The 21,633-nt window shown below is 45.9% G+C and overlaps 1 protein-coding gene across 1 annotated transcript in view; it reads left to right on the top strand.

Moving 5' to 3' along the window:
* Window positions 1–1,991: 1,991 nt before the first annotated feature.
* The window catches only part of SLC4A11 (solute carrier family 4 member 11), a 100,424-nt gene continuing 80,782 nt past the window's right edge, over window positions 1,992–21,633 (top strand). The window contains 3 exon segments of the mRNA XM_030450641.1: window positions 1,992–2,021; window positions 2,023–2,218; window positions 15,732–15,782. Of these exon segments, the coding sequence (XP_030306501.1) occupies window positions 1,992–2,021; window positions 2,023–2,218; window positions 15,732–15,782 (277 nt within the window).

Here is a 21,633-nt window from a genome sequence, read left to right as displayed (position 1 = left end):
TCCTAATGTGAAACCACTTCTAGAAAAGCCCCGTTGCCTTCTGTCAGCTTTCTCAGGGAGCAAACAACCCCCTGGGACACTTTAATGACTTTTCATCCTTCTGAAACTCTCATCTACCCTCAAAATATGGAAGTTATCACCAAGCATGTGAAACCCCAGGTACCTCTGGTGCTTGCTGAGGGATGGTGTGATGCTGAGGCTGCCAAACAGTGGTTGAGAAGTCTGCTGAGAAGGATGTAGAGCTGGAAGTATTAAAAAGTGGGAATGCTGAGGCAGTTCCTTGAGTTCCTCCAGTTCCTGGAGGCTGAGGAGGGTTTTGGGGTGAAGTCTGCAAGAGCAGCTCCTGCAGGAGTTGGTGCTGGGACCTGCTGAAAGGGAGCAAAGTCTTCCCTTTGGTTTTGAATAATGCAATGTCACTGTCTCAACATGACCTAGGAGAAGGTCCCCATAAAGCCTGGCCCCATAAAGCATCTGCCAGGGTTGGCTTTGATATCAAAGCACTCAGCTGCCACTCAGAACTCCCTGGGTTTATCTGTTCTCCCTTTCTAAATTAAGCCTGGGCTCTGATTTGTAATTAAAAACAACAACAGGGGAGAAAAAAAAAAAAAAAAAGCAATATTAAGGGCTTCAACCTGTTAGTGAAGAAGGGTCTGCAAGCTCTGATGGGGCAGTGGGAGCTGTGAGCTGGGTAGGGCATGGAGGGAGCAGAGTCCAGGTTATTTACTCCTAAATATCCTGCTGAGAAACTGCATGAAGATGGGGAAGGAAAGTGGGGAAATCTGGTCCAAGCCACTGGAGTGGGTAACCCTGACTTGTGTTTCTCTTTATTCCCCACGGGTGCTGTTTTGTTTTATTAGGATTGAAGGAGCTGCTGGAAGTGGCAGCAGAAGGGTTGGTGGGGTTGTGGCTGCCCTGGGGACATCCCTGCATCCACGTCATGGTGGGATGGGTGATAGCAGGCTCTGGCAGGGGGGGGGAAACCTCAGATTTGAAGCTGATGGGGAGAAGATCTCTGCAGGTTGGTGCTTGGAGCTGGGAAGCCTTTGGCTTGAGATGCTGTGGGTGGGTTTGGAACAGTGGAGGTGATGGAGTGAGGTGGTGTGGGGTGCTCCCCACTCTTCGGGGCCAATTAGGAGGGGGACAATCTGGGGCTGAGGATGAGGTGACCATCCTCCCTTGTTTGTTTGTTTGTTTTTTGATGGTGGGGTAGATGCTGGTAGGAGTGGAAGGAGCTGCCACTTGGGGGGAAGAAGCATCCCAGGAGGACAATCTGGGGATCTGGGGATGAGGTGACCATCCTCTTTTTTTTTTTTTTTTTTTTTTTTTTTGATGGTGGGGCAGATGCTGGTACCTTCAGTGGAAGGAGCAGCCACTTGGGAGAAAGAAGCATCCAGGGGGCACCAAGTTGGGCGTGGGGTTGATTCTTTTTCCTTTTCCTTTTCCCTGCTGCCATCTCCTTCAGGAGCTAACTGCCTCTTCCCCCTGCCCCGAGCCTAATTGCATCCCCAGGGTTTACCACACGTGTGTTTGTTTTATCCAACGTGTTGGCTGTTCCCACCGGAACAGTCTGAATTATTTTTTTTTTTTTTTAGAGATTGGGCTTTTTTTTTTTTTTTTTTTGCTTATTGTGCACAACAAGCTACTGCCCAAGATATTCATGGGGCGGGGGGGGTGGTGGTGGCAGGGGAGGAGGGAGGAGGAACTGTAGTAATGCCAATACTTCTTGAATATTATAAACCTGGCTTATCAGGCTGACGCAGGGCTGGAATTTGTCTCTTCCTGTGCTGCATCTCTGCTCTCTGAGAGGGGCGTTTAAATACAGGCTGGAGACACAGCCTTTCCAGTGTGCTCTGCTGGGCTGGGACAGCAGCAGCAAGGCTGCTTGAGCAGCTCTTCTTTTAAAAAAAAATATTTTTTTTTAAATTTTTTTTTGCACTAAATCCCCCCTTCTCCAAAAAAGGAACTTGTTGGAAAGAAGGCTCTGAAGCTGCATGTCCCAACAGTATCCGCTGAAGGAGGTGAAAGGGAGACGTGGTTTGCTTTGTACCTGCCTCTCCTCTCTTCTCAGTCCTGATGGAGCCAGGTTCTTTTTGCTACCCCAGGCTCACTTTTCTCCGCTCACCCTACGGCCAGTTTGGGGCAAGTTCTGGCTCTTCCCAAGATTTGGCCCCGTGGCCACAACGTTTGGTGACCCAGAGATGGACCGGGCCGGTGGACGGTGCGTGACCAGGGGTGAAAGGGTTTGGGAGTGGAGAGAGAGAGAGGGGTGGGTTTTGGGGTAGCAAAGGAGCCCACCAAGATTTAGGGAGGCTTTGGAGGTGTTTGGGATGCTTTGGTGTGGTTGTGTTGAGGGATTCTTCTCTTGGACCTCTCCTGGTGGAGCACAGTTGGCTGCTGTCATCTCCAGCGAGGAGCAGCTTGGCTCTGGCTGACCAGGGAGAGCCAGATCAGGACCCTCAGCACGGAAAAAAAAATAAAAATAGCAACTGATCTTAGCCAGTCTTTTGTTTCATGAGGTTGTTCACTTGCTGAAATGAATCCGGCAGTGTTTGAAACCTGAAATACCTGCTGGAGGCTGGGCAGGCTCCTCTCACCTCTGAGGTTGTGATGCTGTCACCTGCCCTTTCAACTTAGCAGAGGTATCAAGTGTGGCTTTAGGGGGAGGTCTGAAGATCCTCTTAATTATTACAGGTTTGTCTGGCTGCAAGGAAACCCCTTAGAAGTATCAGCTTGGCTCAAAACTGTACATGCTGCTTGAGTGCAGACATGGGGGGAACTTGGTAGTATCTTAGGTGAGCTGCATGGGCTGATCCTGAGGCTGCCAAACTTTTTTGGGGGGGAAGGGATGGGACTTGTTGAGTTCTTCAGCCACCTTATGGAGTTGTGAAGGTGATCCTGCCTGGAGCAAGGAGCAAGGCTTGAGATCTCTGAGGGTCTTTTCTGCTCTTGGATGCTTTATGAAACATGGTATCCTGCCTTTACATCTTGGTTATCCTTTCTTTATATTTCAGCTCTCCTTTCTTTACATCTTGGTCACCCTTTCTTTACATCTTGGTCACCCTTTCTTTACATCTCAGCTCTTCTTTCTTTATGTCTTGGTCACCCTGCCTTTACATCTTGGTCACCCTTTCTTTACATCTTGGCCACCCTTTCTTTACATCTCAGCTCTTCTTTCTTTACATCTTGGTCATCCTTTACATCTTGGTCATCCTTTACATCTTGGTCATCCTTTACATCTTGGTCATCCTTTACATCTTGGTCATCCTTCCTTTACATCTCAGCTCTTCTTTCTTCACATCTTGGTCACCCTGCCTTTACATCTTGGTCACCCTGCCTTTACATCTTGGTCACCCTGCCTTTACATCTTGGTTATCCTTTCTTTACATCTCAGCTCTTCTTTCTTTATGTCTTGGTCGCCCTGCCTTTACATCTTGGTCACCCTGCCTTTACATCTTGGTCACCCTGCCTTTACATCTCAGCTCTTCTTCCTTTACATCTTGGTTATCCTTCCTTTACATCTCAGCTCTTCTTCCTTTACATCTTGGTTATCCTTCCTTTACATCTTGGTTATCCTTCCTTTACATCCTGGTTATCCTTCCTCTCCATTTCAGCCTGGATCTGATGCACCTTACCTGGAAAATCTGGTCAGGTGGCATGCAAATAAAACAAAAAGCCAAATAATGGAGGAGACAGATGAGCAGTCTCGGCAGGGAAAACCGCGTGGGAGGTGTTTAAAAACACGACTTGCCTGTGGGTTTCGTGCAGCGGAAACAAGTCTGCAGCAGGGACTGTGAAAGGGGGGGGATGTGGCTCTGAATCCCTCTGCTAAAGCCGATGCCTCCTCCCCAAGTCCTGCCCTGCTCGGCTTTGGGCTGGGAAACGTTTGCTGCCTCCTGGGAAAGATGGATCACCAGCAATTTTTATTTGTTTTTTCCCTCAAGTCATCCCAGGAAACAGCAGAGTTACTGTAGGGGACTCGGAGGTGGAAGTGCCCTGGTCTTGTCAGCATTTGGATGATTTGCTGTTTATTCTTTTTTCTTTTTTTTTAGGGATTTTTGCCTCTTCTAAGGCTGACTCGGTGTTGCTTTGAGGAGTTAGGGGGTTGGAGAATTTCTGTTTATTTCTTTTTTTCCCCTCTTTTTATATTTTTTGGACCGTTCCTCCGGGCTTTAAATATCCAGCTGGGGGAGACTCGTCTGATTGTTAGGAAAATCTGGAATTGTAAGGAAAAGTGAAGCAGGAGGATGGGCTGGAGGGAGAGGGGGGCAGAGGATGTGGCATCTTCCCTTTGGAGCTCTTCGGGAGCTGCTCAGTGAGCACCGGGCAGGGGGGTTTGGGCCAGCCGAACTCCTGGGATGAGGTGAGGTCTCCTTCAGCTTTCTTTGCTCTAACTTTCCCGTTCAGATCCCAGCCTTGCTGCCCTGTTTCTCCTTCCCTTAGGCGGGCTCCTCATGTGCGCCTTAACTCTTGCCCTGCCGCTGCCCTTGCAGCTCGGCTGTCGTGATGGGGAGCAGGATTTTTTTTTTAAAAAAAACCAAAACCAAACCTATTTTAATCGTGTCGTCTCGCTGAGTACAGCAACTACATCTTTAAGACATCGGTATCTACCTCTCAGCAGCGTTTTAGGGTTTTTTTATTATTTTTTTTTTTTTACTCCCCCACCCCCTCCTCTTCCCTGTGATTTTCCTGCATCTTGGCATCCTCTGCTTTTCCCTGTACTTCTGTAAGGTACAGAAGCATCTTCTCACTTCACCTGAGCCTGCCTGCCACAAAGCTTCTATTTTTTTTTTAAATTTTATTTTATTCTTTTTTCTTTTTTTTTCTTTTTAAGGAGGCACAAGAGCTTTCTCCATAACAGCATCCAGCAAAAAAAAACCCCACCAGCTCCGGAGCGCGGGGTCACTTTAATTATTCTAAGGGGAGGGGGAAGGGGGGCTTAATTATTTATTTAGTATTTATTTATTTTATTCCCACCCCCTCCTTGTTACCTGAGAGCTCCGGGAAGCAGCACCGGGAGGGGGGGGAGGCTGGAGGAGCCGAGGTTGCGCTGTGGCGTGCGGAGCGGTGCGAAGTTGTCGACTCCTTCCTTCCTGATATCGCTGCAGGGATTTCGGGAGAGGTTTTTTTTTTGTTTGTTTTGTTTTTTTTTTAATTTCTGGGGATCGGAGGTGTCCATCTGGGAGCTAATGGGTCAGGTTCTCACTCCACCCATCCGCCTCTCGCCAATTGGAAGTGAGGGAGAAAGATGCTCTGGCTGGATTAAGATTGGAGCTGCTGAAAAAACCCGAGCCATTGCCACCTCGGCCACCTGAGCAAGTGGTGTTTTCTTTATTTTTTTTCTTTTTTCTGGGGTGGGGGGAACCAAGTGGTGGTTGGGAGCAGAGGCTGGTTTTGCACAGCATCTCCGTTAAAGTAGTGCAGGTAAGTTGTGGTTTTTAAAGAAAAAAGCAAGCAAACCCAAACTGAAGCACTACTGTTGCTGGGCGATGTGTTTCAGAGAGGAAATCTAGCAAAGCAGCCCTGCCAGCTCTTTAATTATTTAATTCACTTAAGTAAGGCAGGACTTGATGTATTTGCAGTGGGCTTTGCTGCTTAGTGATGAAATCTCTTGCCTGTGCTGGATGTCTCTGTGCTGTTGTGTTTAAAGGATGGAGAATACCTTTTTGAATTGGATTTACATTAAGCAGAGTGCTGCCTTGCAGGGCTTGGATGTTGGTTGCAAGATGTGCATGGGGGAGATGAGCATAAAGAGAGAGAGAGAGCTTGAACCTGTGCTGGATTTTCTCTAATTAATGCTAAAACATTTCACCAGCCTGTCTGCCAGGCTTTCCATACTGATGTTTCACATGGGGAGGGAGGGAAAAAAAAGTGCAGAGCTGAGTGAAAGCAAAATGTATGTCTGTAATCTGTCTAAAATGCTCTTGAACATCCCCCCTGTTGCTGTAGCCATGGAAGCCATGTAGACGAACCATAAACAATCTTCTAATGAATAACACTTTATCCTGGATTGTCAGGCTGCAATTATTTCCCTACTAGACCCAGGGCATTTTGATTTTTTTATAATATTTTTTGGGGGGGTTGCAGATAGTGGAAAGCTGATCTGGTGCTGCTGGGTCTCCCCTTGCTCATGGTGGTGGTGGCAGGGCTGCTGTTTGGTGGCTCCTGGAGAAGAACTGCATGAGGTTGTTTGTGTTATCCTGCTGAGGCTGTTGTGATGTGGAATCTCTGGGGTTTTTCTTATGGAGGAGGGAAGGTTGAGGCTGCAGAGGCAGCTGGGCTGCTGTTTGGGTTTCCTTTGGGTTGTGTTTAATGGTAGGGAGAGGTTTTTCATTGGTGTGTGGAGAGGAAGAACCAACCTGGAGCCACAGCTGAAAATGTGTTTGGTGATCAGGTGGCTGGGCTTGCTGCTCTTCTTCTGTGTCTTTCCATGTTTCCAGTATAGACTTGATTTTTTTCTGATGGAATTTGTGGTCTTAGGTGAGTTAGAGCTGTTCCCTTGTTTCATCTGGATGCTTTTTGGGTGGTGGTGGCAAAGGGTGGGCAGGAAAAAGTTTGCTGCAGAGCTTGGCCCAACCACTGCTTCCTCCTGAGCAGCTTCTTGTCATGGATAAAATAGATAAAAACTTTCTGGTCATGCATTTTGCCCTCTAAATCCTGCTCCTGAGGAGATGCTGGAGTGTGGGACTGGTGGTGCTGGAGCATCTCATCCATGTAACCCCAAACAAGAGTCTGTAGCTGGTTTGTACCATGCAGCTCTTTATTGTTTTCCAGTATTTAACCCAACTGAACCACTTCAAGGAACAGCTCCTTCCTCTGGCTAGCCCCAAGCAAGTGAAAAGGTGATAGAGTGTCTTTTAACCATTTTTGCAGGTTTTACACTGTACCACTGCAGCTAAGTGGCAGGTGGTGGCCTCTGGAAGACCTGATTGTACAATGAAAATATTTCAGCAAAAAAAAAAAAATCTCCTGGGCCCCTTTTCTTTTTTTTTTTTATATCCACATTTAACCCTGATCAAGATTTGGGGCCATTGCAGTTATCTTTTTATTTTATGAAGAGTTAGGAGGGTTTTTTGATAGAGCCCTGCAAGTGAAAGAGATGTCTGAAAAGCTGTCAGTAAGAGTTAATGCTTTCTAAATTATTTAAATGGATCAGGAAAAGTCTACTGAAAAGCCTCAACTGGTCTGTTCTTGGGCTTTTGCCAGCTTGTGGGATCTCTGGAGGTATTTGCTTTCTTTCCTTTATATGTAGCACTTATGCAAGAAATCCTTGCAAGTCTTAAATCACTTTTTTTTTTTTCTTTTTTGAGGGCCCAACAGCATGAAACCTCCCCCTTCAAACTGGGGGAAAATAGAAAAAAAAAGGGGGGGAAATAGCCCAAATTTTCTGTCTACCAGCCAAATCCCAAAGTGTCTTGGTTCCTCTACTTCTCAGCTTGTCCTGCTCACCTACAAAATGCTGGCCAAGAAACCTGGTGGAGAAAAAAAAATGCAACCCAAAACCTGGTTAGCAAAGCAGCTGCAGGGTTCTCAGTTTACAGGGTTTTGCAGCTCACCTCTGGGAGGCACCCTTGGATGTTTTGAAGTTATTAATTAATTAGGTGGGCTAAATTGGGATGAACCAACCTGGCCAAGCCTGGTGCTGCTGGTGAATCCGAGCATCACTGAGCCCAAACTTTCAAGTGCATGGGGTTGGTTTTTGGTTGGGTTTTTTTTTTTTTTTTTTTTTTTTTTTGTGGAGGGGAGATGTCTGGGAATTGTCACTGCTGGAACCAGGGATGTTTGGATTTGGATGGTTTTCTCTGGAGGAAGCTGAGGAGGAATTGTTCAAGGCAGTGAGGAGAATGGTTGGCAAGCAGAGAGATGTCTGATCCCTGAGCTGGTGTGTGTATGGGGTGTTTTCCTGGGAATTAGCAGGCCAGGAGGATGTTTTCCTACTTTATCCTTCAAATGGGATGCTTCCCATTCCCCCAGCCAGCAACTGTGAATATGAGTTCTGGGGTTTTGTTTGCCAGAGTGCCTGTGACATGATTTAAGACCCCCTTGTACCATCTGCCTCCGGCAGAAGGCTGTCCAGCTCCTTGCATCAAATCCCTGCTTTGATACTTGATGGTTTCGTGGTTCAGGAGGCACTAAAGTTGTGTTTTTCACCCCAGGATGGCAGTGTCCTGCTCCAGGTGGTTGTGCTGTGGTGGAGGACATTATTGGGATAAATCCATGGAGCAAAGGTTCATGTCCAGCTGAGTGGTGAACCATGGGGTAGCTGAGGAGATGTCAGGGGGTTGATGATGTGTCCTTCAAACATCAGAGAAATGGGACACTTTCCAGGATACTTTGGGAATTCAGACCTCTTTGTACCCAAAATGGGGAAACCTTTGCTTCTTTTATGGGAAGTGAAAAGTCCTGAGAGACACAACTTCAGGTGGGGGAGCAGGGCAGACAAGTGACACATCCATGCAATTCTGTGGAAGCAGAGCATGTGCAACATACCTAAGTTCTTCAGGGTGTTTTTTACTAAAAAACCTCTCCAAAGGATTGCTGGAGGTTTGGTGTATCTACACATAAGCTGCTGTCCCTCCAGGTCTGAATCCCTTGCCTAAAGCAGGAATTTACCATTGGATTGGGCTCCTTCAAAGCATCTCCCTTCTGAGTATCTGCTCAGGCCAAGCCTTTGCCATCTAAAAATCAAGGTGAGGAGTTTGGAGCAGACTTCAACTTTGTGGCTGTCTCCCAGGCTGGTTGAGACCTGGTGAGCTGGGTTCTTATAGGAGTTTAACCCATTTAGGTGAAGGTCTCCAGCCCAACTCTCTGCTTTAGTCCAAAGTGGTGCCAGTGCCTGCCTACATGGGACCTGGAGGATGCCATGGGGGCTGCTGCTGAGCTCCTCATCCATCCTTCAGTGTCCAGCTGGGTTTTTTTTCCAAAGGCTTGAGAGCTTCATGAGGAGGAGAAGAAACCAAGAGCAGGGCAGCAGGGCAGAAGGTGGGGTGTGAGCAGAGCCTGGAGTGTGCCCAGAGGCATCACCAGCATGCTGCTAACTCTTGGGAGGATATTTAGGTGTGTGTGATGGGTATAACTGGGGAGGAGGAACCCAGCTGGTCCTTTTTGGAGCTGGATAGGTTGTAAGGCTCAGCTTTTAGCCCCTTGCCATTGCTACAGCACTGGAGATGAATGAAGGATAAGTTGAAGAGCAATAGGGCTCTGATGTGCCTCATAAAAAAGGGTTTATTCTCTTCTTCTTCTGCTGGGCATGAAATGGGGATGGATATGGACAGGGAAGCCACGTGTGGTCCTTGAAGGGGAGCAAGGCTGTGATGCTGCAGTGGAGAGGAGTCCTTTGATCAATTTTATCCCTTCAAGATAAAACTCTGAAAGGCAGCAGAGTGCTGCTGTTTCCCATCTGATGGTTTACAAAAGGTCCTTTTATCCCTCGAGTCTTTTCTGTCATGTTTCCCTTTGCCTTTATCAATCCAAACGGGGGGGATTTCTACATCTTAGTTTGCCACAAGGCAGCAGTGCTCAGACATTGTAAAAAAGTGCCCCATAAATAACAAACCTAACTCATCTTGTACCTCTTGGTGATCAGTTTGGAAACCCTGACTGGTGTGGTTTAGTGTGTTTTGTGCTTTTTTTTTTTTTTTTTACCTTTTGTCACTCCTTCCTAGGTGTAGGGAAAAAAAAAAATCCCCAACAGGTAATATCTGAAGTTCTTGTCCTGTGTGTTAATTATTACTGCCCAGAACAGCAGCACAAGGGGCATCCCTCTCATCTCTGTGCCAGTACGAGCTGTGCTTTCACCAGTGTTCCCCAGCTGGAGTGTGCAGTGGGAAGGCATCAGCTGCTTAAGGTGGAGACAGAAATGGGAACTTGAGGCAAAAGAGCTTTTTACATGCTGCTGTCTGTTTGTTCTTGCTGACTCAAATGGATTTAAATGATTCGCAGCAAATGTCTCCACCAGGAGACCTCACTGCTTCGTTTTTTCCCTGAAAACTGCCAAAATCTGGTGCTTTATGAGCACGAGCAGTGCTGTGTGAAAGATTCCTGCGATATTGGTATGTTTGAATCCAACCAGCTAGTCGCTGGGATCAGATTTGCTGCTGTCAAACTCTTCCTTTTCCTCTCTGGTGCTGCTGTTTTGTGGTGTGAAAGGAGCCAGAATATGTTGGAGGCTTCCTCATCCTCCTGCTGTTGAGCTCTGGCTGCATGGAGATTAATTTTTAAACTCTCAGTTGCAAGCTCCTTTCAGTCAATGCTCCACGTAATTAAAAAGTCCTCTCCTGCAGGTTTCCCTTGGGATATTATTCCTTGTCTCTGTGGTTTTTCTCTTAAGCTTCTCTGCTTTTCTGCTGACTTTGGGAGGAGGAGAGGAGCAGCATCCCTTGGTTATTAAGGATGTGAAGCATGGAAATTGGGGTTTCCCCCTGTCCCAAATTACATGGACCTGGTTGCAGCTCCCTGGTCACCTGGACAGCTGGAAACCACCTTCTCCTGTGCTCTTAAACTCATGGAGGGGGTGGAGAAACCAAAGAATGAGAGGTGAATTGGAGAGTTTAAATACCAGGTCTGCTGTGAGCCCTGGTTAGGGTTTGTTTTGTCATTTTTTCCCAGATCTGAATCTTGGATGAGACAATACACTGGTTCAAGCTGGACTTGCTGTTTGAGGTACTGCAATGTTCCCCATCATGTGGGGAAGATGCTGCCCAATTATTTAATGGTAGTGATGGAAGCTTTTAGCCTTGCCTGAGAAACTCCTGGAAGTCAACATGAAGTAGCCAAAACCTGGCTTCAGAGCTGAAGCCCTGTGTGTCTTCTGGAAAGTAGATTTCTTTCCAGAAAATTCAGTTTGTCATGCTGAGAACTGCTACTTCCAGAAACTGGGACAGTCTAAAGGCTTTTTCAGTTGAACAAGTGGTATTTTAATTGTTGTTGTTGTTGTAACTTCTTGCTCAGAGACTCATCTCCCCTAGCTTATAAGAGATGATGTTGGATTTGTTGATGAGTTTCTGAAACATCCTCAGAGCCTCAGTGTTGAGGAAGGTGGTGGAAAGTGGAGCACACCATGAGTAAAAGCTGTTGAAGGTGCCTGGTATTTTCTGATCAGTACTTCCAGAGGTCCAGGATGATGGTGTTCAGAGACAACCCAAGAGCAGCCCACATGAGAAGGCCTCTAACTGCAGAAGTTATCTTCCCCATAACTTTTTCCAAGTGCTGTCATCTCAAATTAAAGGGCTCTGAAACCTCAAGATGCCAGAATTTGGAGAGAGGTCCTAAAAGGCTGTGGTACCACTTTTAGAAAGCTTGTTGGAGAGCTGTGCCTTGCTTCAATATAAGGCTTGTGCTGCAGAGAGCTGTTTATGGGGGAGATGCCAGCAGCTGAACATCATAATCGAGTTACTGAAGTATCCAGAGAATGTGTTTTTATTTGTAATCCACTAATATTGCAAGGCTCAAGGGAACTTATTACTGACTTTAAAACAAAAGGGTTTGTAATGGTTATTAGATCTGAGCTGCGTTTCCCACAGGAATTTAATAATGGGGGATGGCATGGTGGGGTTTGGTCTGTTTGTTGTCTTAAATGCAAATGTAAAAATGGGAAGAATGTCAGAAAGCAGGAGGCATGCCCACTTCTGATCTGCTGCTTCCCACTGCCCATCATCTGATTTCTCCTGGCTCTAAGACTCAGCACCTGAAACTACAGCAAACTTGGCTGTCCTGCTAGCTAAAAAGTATATTTCCCAGCTTTTCCCCTTTGGTGGCTTTTGGGGTCCCTGCAGCAGCTTCAAGTCAAAGGGCAGTGACTTGGGAAAGCTTCAGGTATATCCCTGAGCCTCGAGCAGGAGGCTTTGTTTTTCATTTTGCAGGGCTTTACTTTTGCCTTTGAATTCAGTGCTCATGAAGGAATCAGAAACTTGTCAGAGCTGCTCTGTGAAAAATCAAGTGAGTGGTGGCACTTCCAAGGCCTGTCCAATTTAGTCTCATCTAATAGGCATCCCTGTAGGGAAGCAGCTGGGGTGGCAGTAGGAACTTATTTGCTGGAGTAAATTAACTCTTAAAAATGAAGAGCACTGCCTCGGTTGTCAGAAGAGCTGTGGCACATGTTTTCTGGCAGATAAGGGGAGATTTGGACAAGGAGAGCAATTAGAAAGTCCAGATGTCCTTGGAGGTGTTGGATGAGATGTCCCCAGAGTCTGGAGAGTGAGGATGGGGACATTTCAGTGAGAGACCAGAGGCATGAGACTGAAGTTTTGGCTCCTGGGGACAATGGTCCCCAGCTTTGTCCATGGAAGCTTGAAACTATACAATAAATTATAAAATATTATATATTTTTTTTTTAATTGCTGAAATCTGACTGAAAAAACCTGGGGGGAAAGGAACTGACAGTCTGGGTTTGGTGGAACTGTGGGAAGTGGTGAGCTGGTGTGGAGCAGGGGAACTCCCATCCTGTGGTCCTGAGGTGCTCCCCAGCCTGTGGGTCTTTTCCTCCAGCCTGCCAAGGCTCATGCAGGCTCTGATTTATGGAATCTCTTCATGGAAACACTTCTGCAGTTTCAGATAAACCCTGGAGTGTCATAATGTTAATCTCTAATGGATTTGAAGACTCTTATTCCTGCTCAGGCTTCCCTAAGCTCACCAGTTGCATTGATAAAGCAGCCTCTTGGTTGAGCTCTTCTTTTTATTATTTTTTTTTCCAAGGTTTGAGATGAGGAGAGGAGATGCAGGTTGATGTCTGTGTATGTACTTTCTTGCTAGAGGAAAGAAGACTTTGTGTCAGTCCTCTACAACCTTCCTGCTGTCTTCTGCAAACCATGACCAAGGAGCTAAGAGCTTGGATATTAAAATCCCCTCAGCTTTGTGGAAGGAGGCACACATGGAGCTTGCTGATGTGTTTGTCTTGCTGACTGGTCCTGAGCATGCACTTCAGCACAGCCAACTTGTCCTCTGCTTCTGTTTGAGCCCATTTGAGGCTTGAGCTAAATTAAGGGGGGAATTATGGAGAAAGAGTTGATGCATAAAGAGGAAAGCTTGGAGTTGCCCTCTGATTTTGCTGTGGTCAAAGTTAGGTGAGTGGCACTTTCAGAGATGGAGATGATGGAGCCCCCAATTTACCCTTTTTCCCTCCATTCCTGCTGACACCTTGACCTTTCAGCTAGTCCCATAGTGTCTGTCTGGGCATGTGGAAACACCCCAGCTCACCTTTTCCCTCCTGGGCATGCCACAACCTGATGTTAATGGTCCAACCAGCACGGAAGGGGCTACGCACAACTTTGCAAAAGGCTCCAAGGAGGTTGTTTGGGAAGTCTGAATCCCATTGGTGCCATGAGGACAGCATTATGTTGGGAGAAGGCAAATTACCAGGGCTGGACTTTAGCCAGGACATAGTAGGGTGAACGCCTGATTTTTTTTTAATTATTTTTTTTTTCCCCAAACGTGCCACTGCATCTTTAATTACAAGGTTAAGACCTCTGTTTCATGACTCATCTGAAAAAACAGCACCTCCAAGATAATTGCCTGAGCACGTTGCCAAGGGGACTGTCGCTCATTAGTGACTCAGAGGAGCAAGTGCCACCTAATGAACTGGCACTGCCTCTTTTTAATACCCCCAACCTTGCCCTTTTCATGCCTGGTCCAAGCAGCCACCAAAGTGGAGTCTTCCCAGAAAGGGGCAATGTCAACCCAGGCAACGCTGGAGTTGGGAGCTCTAATGAAGGAAGCGACCAAGTGAGGATTCATTAGGCACCATCAGCCTGGAAATAGGTGTGCTCAGCTCCAGGAAAACAAACACTGGCTCATTGTGCCTACTGAAGGATGAACGTGTTGCTTCAGGCTCCCCTCAGAAGCTGGAAGAGAAATGAGAAATTGATATCCCATCCTGGTGGGAATGGCAGTTCCTTGGGTAATCCATCAGCTTAGGCGGATTTTGTTTGTTTCCCTGAAAGACGTAAATGCAATCATTACACAATGAGAGGCTCTTGAAAAACTTTCCTTTGATCATTAGCATGCTAATCAGCCGGGATGGATCTTCTCCTTCCCTTCCAGGTGGAGGGAAACAATTGACTCGTGTAATGGGTGCCCCTTGGCCACGGTGCCTTTGTTCCTCCAGCCCATTGTTCTGGGATGAACTTTGGAACATTGTGTTTCTCTCTTGGACCTGACACTTGAATTGCCCTCATTTTTTTTTTTCTTTGTGGTGTCTTGTTGGTTTTTGTTGTTTTTTTTTTAATGCTCATCAGGGTGTTCCTCCAGGAACCTGTGCAGCCAAATGCTGTCTGCATTGAAAGGTCTGGAGCCATCCTGGGCTGTAAGAAGCTTTAGGGCTGGAAGGTGCTGCCATCAGAGATGTGACTTGTATCCATCTGGCAAACAGCAGCTCCCAGTGGCCCAGGAGGAGTTATGATGCTCAAACGTGGCACACTGTAAAGGGAAAAAAAAATAATTAAAAACCAACCCCCAAGCCACATAACCTGTTAGCCAAAAAGTTATGGGGTAGGGAAAGGGTCTTTGGGAAACAATCTGATAGCTCAGAGGAAAAGCAGGAAGCCTAATCTGTAGAACAATAAAGCAGGCAAAACCTCTTTCCTTGTTGGCCCAAATTCATCTCAGGCTTGCGTAGGTACTGTTTGATTAGCCTAATGAAGTGGGGAAAGACAGAGCAGATCTATTCCTCTTTCTGATTGCATTTTGGCTGGGAAGAAGAATTACAGAGAGGCAGCATCCAGCAGCAGCTTTCTGAGGGACTGCTTGGGTGACTCTTGCTCAAAACTTGAAATCAAGATCTCTGTTAGCTCCCCAGAAAATGGGCTGAGCACCTGTACAGCAAAGCTGGGGCTTCTAGCACATGGTCTGACCTGTCAAATACTGTTAAAGTAAAATCAGCCTGGCTGGGTTTGGGTACCAGGCTTCAATGACACCTGAAAGCAGGTGCTCTGATGCTGTTTGAATATCTCTTTGCATGGTAAATAACCCCATTTGCCAGCAGTTAATTGCAGAACTGAATCACTGGCAAATAAAGGATGTTTCAGAATGAATCGTGGGGGGTTCAGTCCTGGTGCTGCTGTGTTTCTGGGGTTGCTCTTGGTCAGCATCATTTTTCATTTGTGGCTTCCTCTTCAGCCCCTGTTGGGGCAGATGGTGTTTGCTGCAAGACCCCAGCTCAGGAAGTGGGCCAAGGAAAGCTCCAGTGTTCTGGTGCTTATCTTCCCATGCCAAGCACTGTTTTGGGATATCCTAATGATTAGGAGCAGTAGAATAGGATGTGAAGCCCTGTTCTCACCCAGTTCTTTTTCTAACTTAAACTGTGGAGTTTTTAGCTGAGCAGAAGCTACAGCCTGGAATTCATTATTGCCTGTGCTGTTTATAAAAGCTTTGTAGGTGCTTAGTTTATATTTATTTGGGATGCACTTGATCAAATTTAATAGGTGACTGAGATTATCAGGCTTGTCCTGATCTTGAGTCTTCCAGTTTTGTGGTCCCAGGCCAGGATGTCTCAGACTGCTGAACTTTTTTTTTTTTTCAAGCAGTGACTGTATAGGATGTTCTGGTAAATACTCAAGTCAATAAACAAAAGGTTAAAGTGGCCACATTTCAGGGAAATCTGATGCCTGCACTATTCTGGGGCTGGCTTTCAGCTCTAATCCAGGTTTACAGTGAGGTTAGCAGTGAGATGAAGGCATTTGACATCTTGATGAATTCTTATGGTTCCTTTTTTTTTTTTTTTTTCCCCTCTGTCTTTTTAGAGTCTCCGCCAGCAGCCATGTCAAGAAATGGATACTTCTTTGAAGAGAGTGGCAAGTATTATTTGACTTTATCTCCTTGTTGGAGGGAGAGCTGTGCTACAGGGTTAGCTGAGAACTTGGAAAGGGCAATAAAAAAAAACCCTCTTTTTATCCTAAGCAGCATGTGAAGGCAGCCTTGCATGGTGGTTGTGTAATCTTGTACTGGAAGCAGACTCTGCATTTTTAAATCCTGTAGATGTTCCAGATAGTCAAAGCAGTAAATAATCATCTTCAGGTTGTCATCAGTGACTATTCTGGGTGGCTCCTTGTTTGTCAAGTTCTTTCAGGATGTTTTCCTGTAATGCAGGCTGGCAGGTGTAGTTGCTGGTGCCTTTCTGGAGTGGAGATGATGTGGAGGTGTCAGATCCCTTTGGAGACATCCTGCCAAGGAGCATCAGGAAAGTTCTGGTTGGTTCTGGTAGTCACATCTCTTAGTGCAAAGAGTGCTCTCTTAATCTTGTCTCGAAGAAAAATCTTAAATTGTGGCATTTGGAAGCTTTTTTTTTCCTCTTAAGGTGGCTGAGGCCTCAGATGCTGTACAAAGGGCCAAGGGGTCATGGAGTAGAAGTCAAAGTGCAGCAAAACCCCAACTTTTGTACTGGTTCTGGAAACACAGCATGTGGGGGGCTTATTAGGGAGAGATCATCTTCAGAGTTCAGCTCAAGAGCAGACCCTAGGATGTAATCTTACAGGGCTGCTTGCCCTTGAGAGGGTGCAGTGCTTGGAGTACTCAGGACTTCCCAGTGATGAGAGCAGATGACTTAAATGCTGGAGTTCTTTAGGTCTGTAAATGCTTGTATCTGTCACAATTATCATCTTTCTTCTTCCAGGCCAAGTTTTAGGTTAACATCTGGGGAGGGGAAGCTGAATGTCTGCCAGATGTCAGCTGCAGGTTGTTATTGACAGCACTCCCTTGGGCAGGGGCTTTTTTGCCTTCTCTGGAAGGGTTGCACAGGGTTTCCACGAGCAAGAGGATAAAACTGGAAGTACTCTTATCTCTAGGAAGAAGTCATGGCTGAAGGGTGGTTTGAGGAGCAGAAGGGCAGAAATTGATGCTTAGCCTCAGGGAGGTTGTTTTTCTGTAGTATTTCCAGGTTTTCTAGGGCCAGGTTGGCTGAGTCCATGTGGAACTTGGTCTAATGGCAGGGGGGTTGAATCTTGATGACCTCTAAGGTCCCTTCCAACCCAAACCATTTTATGGCCTGCATGGCAAGAGGTCTGGGTAGTCCTACTCCTTACCTGGTTTGCTTCTGGCCTTGGGATGGGGTTGGTGCTTCCTTGGGGGCTGGGAATGTAAGGGGATAGTCCAGGTTGGGACCTGGAGAGATAACTAAGAGCAGTGTAAGGGCTTGGGGAGGAATGCTGCTGGTTTTGGAGTGTTCTGGAGCTGCCCATATCATCCCAAGCCCTCCTTCCCCAGGGAACACAGGGCAGTTGTCTGTCCTAACATTTGATGTGGAAAGGTTCTCCATGCCCTCTTCCAGGACTTGATGTCCTCAGACTGTCCAAACAAACAGAAAAAACAGATCTCTGGATGTTGTTAGTTTTGTAGTTGTGGCATTCCCTGTGCAAAGCTCTCCTGTGAGATATGCAGCTTGGTGCCATGGCAGTGAGCTTTTATTTCTGCCCTGTTTGTGTTATTCAACAGCTTCCTCTTTTGTCTTAAGGAGCCACTACCTTAGAGCTACCATAAAGGACCTCAGGAAACTGTGGGTGCTGCTTTTCCTGTTACCCTTTAGGGTGGTTTTGGAGGGCAGGTTGCTTGCAGGTTCCTCTTGAAGGCTGCATGTGGTTGGGGCTGCTCCGTTTAATTGTGATTGCAGCTACAGTGGATTTCTCGGTTGTTTCATGCTCCAATCTGCTGTCGTTCTTGTTCCTCATTACAAACTGACCTTTTACAAAAGTTCAGTTGCTGTTGAGTGATGAGTCACCTTCTGCTGCCTGGTTTAGCTCCTGCCTTGTGTATTTCTGCACAAAATACAGGGTCAGAAAACCTCGTGTGAATATTCTCCTCCTTCCACGAGGCAAAGCTTTGGCTTCGTGTGGGTACAGAAGTTTCAGGCACTCAGATTCTTGAAGACTTGACCCCCAGAAAGTTGATCAAGGCATGGAGGAAACCACAGAGAAAGAGGTTAACATCTTGCAGAGTTTCAAAACTGCTGGTTTGGAAATGGTTTGTAGGGCATCACTTGGTTGGATCTTGATAGTCCTCTATGGAGACCAAGAGATGGTCCTGGCTCACCTTGAGAACAATAAAATTGCCCTAAGATGTGTATTGGGGAAACAAAGAAAAAAAACAAAAAAAAAACCCCAACCAAGCCTTCTTCCTTTGATTCCCCCCTTAAATTTTTCCTCTTTCTGACTAGAGAAACATTTTTTGATACTCTGCAGTGGAGCTTTTTTCCTTATCTCCCCCTGAGATCTTGCATATACATATGGTTTTCTCTGTCCTTAGTAATTAGAATGTTTTTGTTTCTGACCATATCCAAGGCTCTGCACACAGTCTGTGTCTGTCTTTTGCCAACTAACTTTTTTTTCTTGCCCTTGTTGTGTTCTCAACAGCAGCTGCAGCAATGTTAAAACTGAAGGGTTGGTTTTAGTTGAAACCATTGCAGTGGGCATAGTTTTGGCTGCAGTGCTTTGTAAGAATTTCCTGGATATTTATTTATTCATAAAAATCTACTGAACTGTTTAATTTGTGGCTCTGACAGTTGCTGAGGAAAGACCAGGAAGGTTTTGGGGTTTTTTTTAGTGCATGGATGTTAATATGATATTCTGCAAGTTCAGAGTTGTTATGGTCCCAACCATGAACCAACCTATTTGATAACTTCTTAACTGGATAAAAATCTGGGAATTTACCCAAAAGCTCACATGTCACCATCTCTGGTGCTGTCTGAAGATATGTAGAGGTGTTTAAGGACATGGTTTAGTGGGGGACTTGGCAGTTGGACTTGGTGATCTTAAAGGTCTTTTCCAACCAAAACAACTCTGTGATTCTATTTAGCTCCAAGTTCCAGTTTCCAGCATTCTCTGGTTTTCCCCTGTTGCTGAAAGAACTTGACTAAAAGCCATTTTTGTGGCCTTTGATGCATTACAGAAGGTAGATTGCATACAATGTGGATTTGGGGGGGAAATGTGTTCAGTAGCTTCCTCTCTAGAGGCAGCAAGAAGAGGAAGAGTAAGGAAATAAAAATGTCTGGAGAGCGTGGTGGCAGCAGGGACCTTGGCAGCTCTTGGCCATGTTCTGTTTTCAACCCGTGTGTGTTGTCAGTTTTGATCCTTGTCCTCTGACCCATCCTGCTGATGAAAATCCTTGGTGTTACTCAGCCTTTGGAGTCTGCAGAACAGGATTTGGGCATGAGCAAATGCATGGAATCTGAGCTGGCCCAATAGTATTTGGTGTCCCCCTACCCACCCCGTGAGGCTGTGTGTTTAAAGTCACTTCCATCTTCAGCAAGGTGGTTCTGTCAAATGAGTTTTCTTCCTGGGTAATTTAAGTGACTAAATGAGATGATTGTGTAGACCCAATCCAAACCTGAAGATAATTGGAGGCCTGATGAAATGCAGCTCAGCAATCAGTGTTCAGAGTAACTTCTCATCAAGCCCTGGCTCTCAGCCTCCTTGGTGGCAGTGGCATCCAGTGCCTGCTGCAAGTGGATTATAGCTCCAAAGGCACTGGTGTGAGCTGCAAGTGACTAAACCCTACCAATGTATGGTGAGCTTTTTTTTTTTTTAATTGACCCAAGAACTTTCCCTGATAAGACCCAAAGCCAGAGGCTTTCTAGTTCCTCTTGCAGAATCCCAAGGAAGGAGTCCCAGCATAGTGTGGGGATGTCAGAGTTGTTGCCTTCTTTTGAAGCTGGCTCTACAGATAATTTATTTTTCTTTTTTTGCTTGCCAGAGCAAATCCCTCACTACTTGGTCTTTTCTGACTTATTAATTGGCTTTGCTGGCATAAGAAATTGCAGTTGTGTTGAAGGGCCCCAAGGCTCCAGTCTGGCTTGGGATGTTTGGCTATATTTTATCTGCTTGTTTTTGTTTTTCACTTTGGTATGTGTGCTGTGGGCTTTTTCTTTTTTCAATTTCTCTCTCTTGGCATTGTTTGCCTAACTAGGAGATTAATCTGATTGTCGTTCTGAAACAAATCCTTTTGCAATGGGTTTCCCCCAATGAGATGGCCAGTTAACCAACAGGAGCTTCCCTGCTGCTACCTATGGAGAGCCTAAGGGGGTGGCAGCTCTCTTGCAGCTTTTTGAGAAGTGTCTTACGAGGAGGTTTCTAATAAAATAAGCACTCCTGATTTCTGTGGGTGCTGGTACAGTACTGAAATTCCATGTGCTGCTGTGTGTTTTGTGAAAACAAAATATAAAAACAAAGCCCCATGGAATTACTTGGATTATTCACAGTAGTTCCTAGAAATCTGGCTGCAAAATAACAGTACTGGAATTGATTCAAAAGTGCCTGAGTGTTGTTGGGTTGTTTGTTTGGGTTTTTTATTATTATTTTGTACCAGATCTGGTTTTTTTTTTTTCAGTTCTGTTATGAATTATTACTGGAGTGGCAGGGGAAACTTTATGCTTCCCTTTGGCTCTTCATGGCAAAAGGCTGACTTGTAGTAGGGTTAGGAACACTTGACTCAGCTTATGGCTGGCCAGTAGTAGAGGGATCTGGGCTTGGCGACTTATTGATAGACACTTTCTACCTCTTCTGTTAAAAAGAGGAGGCTGTGGTTTGATTTGTGGTTTCATCTGTGGTTTTGGGTGCACTGAAAGGATTGACATATCCACTGTCATCTTCATTGACATCTCCATTACTCCAAAAGGCTGTAAGCTTTTGGGCTCCCACTGACTGCTCAAGAGCCCAGAAGCATCACCCAGCATTTCCTTAGCTCTCCTTCCCCTGAAGCTACCCGTGGAGAAGCTGAGATTGGAGGAGACTTCCCTAAATCCCAGCTAGCTAACCCAGAGAATTCATGAGTCTACCTGTGCCTACCCATAATACTTGGCCTGGTAGGAGGTCTTCCAACAAAAGCAGGGCAAATAACTTCTGGAGCCCTCTTGCCAATCAGTTGTCAGCAACAAATCCTCTGTAGCTCAGCAATGGACAACTCCTACCTCTGGTTGTCTTCTTCTGGGTTGGCATCAAGGATGTTTCTTGCATGCTTCCTAATGGCTACATCTCCTCCTTAGGACAAGAAGAGTCAAGCCTTGCCAGGTAGTCTCTCAACTGGGAAGCAAAGGAAAAGCTTAAAGTTCTAGCCTGCATCCAGCTGCATGCAGAACTGCTTTCTTTAATCAGCGTGGCTGAAATCTTTAGGTTTGTGGGAGACAGCTTTGCAAAATGGGATTTTTGGAGTGGCTGCGGCGCTGCCGTCGTTCTTGGTGGTGCCATGGAGTAATTTGTTAGGAAGGAAAGAAGTTTTCAGGTCTGCTTTGGACACCTGGGATTCAAAACAGTCAGTAACCCCCTCACTTTGAAGTTTAACCTCAGGAGGAACGTGTAGAATTTGGGCAAATATTTAAAGATGCTGATCTAGTGATACAGCCACTCTCTTTTTGTCTGGAAAAGCAGAGTTGTTTGGGTAAGCAGGTGGTTATCTTGAAATCAACATAAAAGATGTGACGAGAAGCTTCCCTTGGTTAGTGTGTGAGTAGAATGCTGTTTAAACCTTTTTTTCTCTTGTTCTATCATCTTGTGTAGGTTGGAGAACTGATAACACTCGCACAAAAATCTCCCTGGTCTCTCCTGATTCCTTTGATTGCTTTCTCCCTGCCAATATTAACCAAGTGTAGGTTATCTAACCTTTGGAGGCAGCACGTGGCTGTGTTTCTGTGCAGAGTGTAAAGGTCACCCTGGAGGTGGA

The sequence above is a fragment of the Calypte anna genome, chromosome 4B, assembly GCF_003957555.1.
Source record: "Calypte anna isolate BGI_N300 chromosome 4B, bCalAnn1_v1.p, whole genome shotgun sequence".
Classification (NCBI taxonomy): Eukaryota; Metazoa; Chordata; class Aves; order Apodiformes; family Trochilidae; genus Calypte; species Calypte anna.
Note: the sequence above shows the minus strand (reverse complement) of the source record. Positions and strands in the feature narration are given on the sequence as shown.